Genomic DNA, 6,782 nt, shown 5'->3' with positions numbered 1-6,782 from the left:
GCCTGACCCACTGACTTTGTGTCTATCTTTGGCAGGGCCGGATTTAGATGAAGAGGCTCTTCCACTTGTGAGGCCCCTCCCAATCCCCTATGTGAGCCCCCACCCAATCAGCATATGAAGCCTATAGTTAAATCCGGCCCTTCCGAGCCCCCCCCCCCCCTAGATATCGAGGCCCTAAGCTTAAGCTTGTGAAGTTTAAACGTAAATCCGGCCCTGATCTTTGGCATAAAACAACATCTGTAGTTCTTTGGTCATAAAGAATAGGAGTAGAATTAGGCCATTTGGCCCATCAAGTCTACTCCACCATTCAAATCATGGCTGATTTATCTCTCCCTCCTAACTCCATTCTCCTGCCTTCTCCACATAACACCTGACACCCGTACTAATCAACAATCTATCTATCTCTGCCTTAGAAATATCCACTGACTTGGCCTCCAGAGCCTTCTGTGGCAAAGGAATCCACAGATTCACCACCCACTGGCCAAACCATGCCTGGTTCTACATGGATAGGTGATGTTTCGTGTGGGGACCCTTGTAACTCAGCGGGTCGTGCACCATCTCTGGAGAACATGGATAGATGACGTTTCGGGTCGGGACCCTTCTTCAGATCGGACTGTGTCTGATCTGTTTGGGGACAGCACGCAAAACAAAACCTCGGTACAGGTGACAATAACAAAACTAAACATATTACGTTAATATTGCTAAAGTGAAGGAAAACAGCGAGTATTATTACACTAAAAGGAAAGCATTTTAATTAAAACCAATCCTGCTATTTTTGGTCAGATGTATTAACAAGTTCTGCAGCCTGATCCTTTGAATACATCATCCAAGGAACACATGCTCCTTAGCGGAGGTTAAGAGCTCATCATTTAGCTGGCAGCATTCATTTGATCTCATTGGAAGCACCATCCGCAATATTCCCTCGAGTACTTTCCAGTCTTGTGACCTTGAGGAGAAAAAAAATGGAAATGACATTAGAAATAGCAATTACTAAATGTATTAAAAATTGATACTTCCACAAAAGAGTGTACACTGCAGATGCTAGTTTATACCGAAGATTGACACCAAATGCTGGAGTAACTCAGTGGATCAGGCAGCATCTCTGGAGAAAAAGAATATGGAGACACCAAATGCTGGAGTAACTCAGCAGGACAGGCAGCATCTCTGGAGGGAAAGAATGAGTGACGTTTCGGGTCGAGAACCTTCTTCAGACTGAGAGTCACGGAAGAGGGACACAGAGAGGTATGGAACAATTTACATTTACCAAGCCAATTAACCTACAAACCTGTACGTCTTTGGAGTGTGGGAGGAAACCCAAGGTCTTGGAGGAAACCCACACAGGTCACGGGGAGTATTCCAGTATTTACTTTAATGTCATTTTAACTGAGTACTTACATACACAGATGAAACGAAAACATTGTTTCTCAATCAGTTTCCATCAGTGCAGTTAATAAAAACAGAATAAAGACATACAGCTTTAAAAATTAAAATTACCATATCTAAAATAGGCATAAAAATTGAACTAAAAACAGACATTCAGACCGAACAGTGGCTTTGCTCTGACAGGTGCCTAGCTGTCAAAGTATGGGCGAGGTTAGATGTGTTGGTGTATGATGTATGGGGAGTGGACACAGTCCGTTAGCCAGTCTTATTGCCTGTGGGAAGAAGCTGTGGAGCATCCTGCTGGTTCTGCAGCTGATGCTCCTGTACCTCTTCCCAGATGGCAGAATGGAGAAGATGTGGTGTGATGGATGATAGGGGCCCTTGATAATGGAGATGGCTCTGCTGAACGTACAAACTCCGTACCGACAGCCACCCGTAGTCAGGATCGAACCCGTGTCTCTGGCGCAGTAAGGCAGTAGCTCTACTGCTGCGCCACCGTGCCGCCCTATCATTTGGCGCCCTATGGTAACAGCCAGCTGGGACGAAACAGTCCATAGGCCAATGCAAGTCAATCTGATCATTCATGTGGCCTCTCAGACCAACCTAATTCAGCAACGGACTCACCTGGTTATTAATACACTTGAACTGCCAGGACCAGCTGGTGTTGTACAGAAATGGTCGGAGGTCAAAGCGGTTGTCGTCGGGATTATAGTCCTCTGCGTGGTATGCAGGAGTCAGCGTTGTCATTTTGTGCCGGTTGATTGAATACGTGCGGAAGAAATGCTTCACTTTCTCAGCCACCTTGAAACAAATGAGTACATTGGTTGATTAGTACAGAGGGTGGCACAGTGGCACAGTGGTAGAGCTGTTGCTGTCCAGCACCAGACACCTGGGTTAGTTATGAAAAAAACAGCGATTTTAACAATCTTGTAGCATCAGCGCCTCCGCTTCCTGAGAAGATTACGGAGAGTCGCTATGTCAAGGAGGACCCTCTCGAACCTCTACAGGTGCACAGTGGAGAGCATGCTGACCGGTTGCATTGTGGCTCGGTTCGGCAACTTGAGTGTCCAGGAACGGAAATGACTGCAGAAAGTTGTGACCACTGCCCAGTCCATCATCGGCTCCGACCTCCCCACCATCGAGGGGATCTATCGCAGTCGCTGCCTCAAAAAGGCTGCCAGCATCATCAAGGACCCACACCATCCTGGCCACACACTCATCTCTCCGCTGCCATTAGGTAGAAGGTACAGGAGCCTGAAATCTGGTACATCCAGGTTCAGGAACAGCTTCTTCCCCACAGCCATCTATACAGCCTATTGCACTTTATCTGTTTACTTATGTGTATATATATGGTCTATGGTATATAGACACACTGAACTGTTCTGTATTGTGTTTACAATATCCTGTTGTGCTGCAGCAAGCAAGAATTTCATTGTCGTATCTGGGACACATGACAATAAAACTCTCTCTTGACTCTTCTCTTGAATCTTCAAATCTGAAACTTGGTTGCCTTCTTCTTCTTCTTGCGTTTGGCGAGCACAGCCTAAAGTTGCAGGACAACTTGTTCTATTTGATCATATTTGATTGTGCCCGCCAGGTTGATTGCATCCGTCGAACCAGGTGAAGGTTGCAATCTCCAACCCCAACTCAGTCGCCATTATCTTTAAACACCTTTCAGTTCGAGTGTGAGACTTTCGTAAAGAGCCTCACCTATAATTGAAGGCAGGTAAGAGTTGGTCTTGGCATGATGTTGGGCACAGGCGTTGTGGGCCGAAGGGCCTGTTCCTGACCTATGCTCTATGTCGAGTATCTTCCAAGATGGCGCCCAAGCCAGGTGACTATTTGCGTGCGATCCACAGAAGCAGATCTACAATCACACATAACGATCGCTCCACACTCTTAAATCTGCGGATTGCTCGATTGTAATCACGTGTTGTCTTTCCACAGGCTGGTTGGCACGCTACAAAAGGCTTCTCACTGTACCTCATGTGCACGTGACAATAAACTAAACGGAACTGTGGTTAGAAAACACATGACCCGGTACAACACTAAAAGTGCATGTGGAAAGATTTTGCAGAGTTTTTTTCTCTCAAATTTATAATAACATTTTCCATCCACTTGCAAGTACTTGCAAGGGTTGAGAAGTTAGTGCAATGTGAGGCTGACCTGTCGAGGAGTGCAGATGGCTTTCCACATGTGGATTAGTTTGCAGAACATGCTGTAAGGGCCACACTTGGCGATCTTCCTGAGCTTTCCAAACACCGATAGCTCTGCGTACGTCATCCCCATGTCAGCCTGTGTGGAAAAGGATTGGTGCTTTGTGAACCTTGTGCTTTATGTTGAAATGGAAATCCAACCAGTCTACAAGGTAGACACAAAAAATACTACAGGTGCTGGTTTACAGAAAAAGACACCAGTTGCATAACTCAGCGGGTCAGGCAGTATCATTAGAAGACATGGAAAGGAGACATTTTCAATAGACAATAGACAATAGGTGCAGGAGTAGGCCATTTGGCCCTTCGAGCTAGCACCACCATTCAATGTGATCATGGCTGATCATCCACAATCAGTACCCCGTTCCTGCCTTCTCCCCATGTCCACTGACTCCGCTATTTTTAAGAGCCCTATCTAGCTCTCTCATGAAACCATCCACAGAACCTGCCTCCACCACCCTCTGAGGCAGAGAATTCCACAGACTCACCACTCTCTGTGAGAAAAAGTGTTTCCTCGTCTCCGTTCCGTGTAATGGCTTACACCTTATTCTTAAACTGTGGCCTCTGGTTCTGGACTCCCCCAACATCGGGAACATGTTTCCTGCCTCTAGCATGTCCAAACCCTTAATAATCTTATATGTTTCAATGAGATGCCCTCTCATCCTTCTATGTTTTCTTCAGACTGGAGAATGGAGGGAGATGACGGATTGAATTTACATTGCCTTCCCTCACAGTGAAGGGTGGGAGAGAGACGGGATACAAGGTTTACTTGAAGTTGGAGAAATCAATATTCGTACCGCTGGGTTGCCCAAGTTAAAGGTAGACACAAAATGCTGGAGTAACTCAGCGGGTCAGGCAGCATCTCTGGAGAGAAGGAATAGTTGACGTTTCAGGTCGAGACCCTTCTTCAGACTGATGTCAGGGGAGGGGGCGGGACAGAGATAGAACGCAGTCGGAGACAGTAAGACTGGTGGGAGAACTGGGAAGGGGGAGGGGATGGAGAGAGAGGGAAAGCAAGGGGCTATTTGAAGTTAGAGAAGTCAATGTTCATACTGCTGGGATGTAAACTACCCCAAGTGAAATATGAGGTGCTGTTCTTCCAATTTGCCCTGGATGGCAATGGGGTGACAATGGAGGAGGCCCAGAACAGAAATGTCAGATTGGGAATGGGAGGGGGAGTTGAAGTGAGGGGCCACCGTGAGATCAGGTAGGTTAAGACGGACTGAGCGGAGGTGTTCAGCGAAACGATCGCCGAGCCTGCGCTTGGTCTCGCCGATGTAGAGAAGTTGACACCTGGAACAGCGGATACAGCAGATGAGGTTGGAGGAGGTGCAAGTGAACCTCTGCCTCACCTGGAAAGACTGTTGGGGTCCTTGGATGGAGTCGAGGGGGGAGGTAAAGGGACAGATGTCGCATCTCCTACGGTTGCAGGGGAAAGTACCCGGGGAGGGGGTAGTTTGGGTGGGAAGGGACGAGTTGACCAGGGGGTTTCGGAGGGAGCGGTCTCTGCGGAAAGCAGAAAGCGGTGCAGACGGGAAGATGTGGCCAGTAGTGGGATCCCATTGGAGGTGGCAAAAATGTTGGAGGATTATATGCTGTATGTGACGGCTGATGGGGTGGAAGGTGAGGACAAGGGGGACTCTGTCCTAGCTGCGAATGGGGGGAGGGGGAGCAAGAGCGGAGCTGTGGGATATCGAGGAGACCCTAGTGAGAGCCTCATCTAAAATGGAAGAGAGGAACCCCTGTTCCCTCAAGAATGAGGACATCTCCGATGCCCTGGTATGGAACACCACATCCTGGGCTCAGATGCGGCGTAGACAGAGGAATTGTGAGTCCTTACAGGAAGCAGGGTGGGAAGAAGTGTAGTCAAGTGAGCTATGGGACTGGGTAGGTTTGCAGTAGATGTTGGTCAGTAATCTGTTTCCTGTGATGGAGGCGGTTTGCCCCAAGCTAAAGATGCACTTCGGCAGACGTAACAATAAGCTAAACAAACAATGTACAATATGTCTGCCCTTAACATTACTGTTGGATGCTGCTTCTTACATTCATACAGCAGCATCATTAATGCTAATTATACAACATCGGAAGTTGCTGGAAATTCAAGATGTCAGACACAATCACCTCGTCCGTCTGTGCGATCTGTCCCTCGGCCAGTGGCTCCAGTTCTGCAGTTGGTGGAGCGGACATTATGCTGCAACAGAGCAACACAACGGCACCTTAATAACACCGCGCAGTGCAAGGGCCAAAGTATAAAACTATGAGAGGCATAGACAGGGTAGACAGTCAGAGCATTCTCCCTGGGATGGAAAAATCAAATTATACCTTTGAAGATGAGAGGGGCAAAGTCTAATGGAGAAAGATACGTAGAAAGTGTTAACCCCCCCCCCCCCCCCCCCCCCCAAGACAATAGACAATAGGTGCAGGAGTAGGCCATTCGGCCCTTCGAGCCAGCACCGCCATTTAATGTGATCATGGCTGATAATCCCCAATCAGTACCCCGTTCCTGCCTTCTCCCCTTATCCCCTGACTCCGCCATCTTTAAGAGCCCTATCTCTTGAGAGTATCCAGAGAACCGGCCTCCACCACCCTCTGAGGCAGAGAATTCCACAGACTCACCACTCTCTGTGTGAAAAAGTGTTTCCTCGTCTCCATTCTAAATGGCTTACCCCTTATTCTTAAACTGTGGCTCCTGGTTCTGGACTCCCCCAACAGCGGGAACATGTTTCCTGCCTCTAGCGAGTCCAAACCCTTAATAATCTTATATGTTTCAATAAGATACCCTCTCATCGTTCTAAACGCCATAGTGTACAAGCCCAGCTGCTCCATTCTCTCAGCATATGACAGTCCCGCCATCACGGGATGATGTGATCAAATGCGAGAGGGCATAGCTTTAAGGTGAGAGGGGCAACGTTTTAAAGAGATGTGCGGGACAAGTTTTGTTTTTACACAAAGGGTGGTGAGTGCCTGGAACAAGCTGCCAGGGGTGGTGGTGGAGGCAAATAGAATCGTGGCATCTAAAAGACTTTGAAATCGGCCAAGGACATTCAGGGAATGGATGGATATGGACCATGTGTGGGTGGGCGAGAGATGGACTTGGCATGTTTGGCACAGACATTGTGGGCTGAAGGGCCTGTTCTCGTGCTGGACTGTTCTGTTCCCCCATTCGCCATTATAAACCCAAAGTAA

General features: G+C 47.9%; 1 protein-coding gene across 1 annotated transcript in view; it reads right to left on the bottom strand.

Moving 5' to 3' along the window:
• Positions 1-726: 726 nt before the first annotated feature.
• Positions 727-6,782, bottom strand: part of nadsyn1 (NAD synthetase 1) — a 40,236-nt gene continuing 34,180 nt past the window's right edge. Inside the window, 4 exon segments of the mRNA XM_055649194.1 lie at positions 727-946; positions 2,008-2,184; positions 3,550-3,678; positions 5,718-5,787. Of these exon segments, the coding sequence (XP_055505169.1) occupies positions 884-946; positions 2,008-2,184; positions 3,550-3,678; positions 5,718-5,787 (439 nt within the window). The 3' untranslated portion in view covers positions 727-883.

This window comes from Leucoraja erinacea, chromosome 18 (genome assembly GCF_028641065.1).
Source record: "Leucoraja erinacea ecotype New England chromosome 18, Leri_hhj_1, whole genome shotgun sequence".
NCBI lineage: Eukaryota > Metazoa > Chordata > Chondrichthyes > Rajiformes > Rajidae > Leucoraja > Leucoraja erinaceus.
This window is presented reverse-complemented; position numbering and strand designations above follow the sequence as displayed.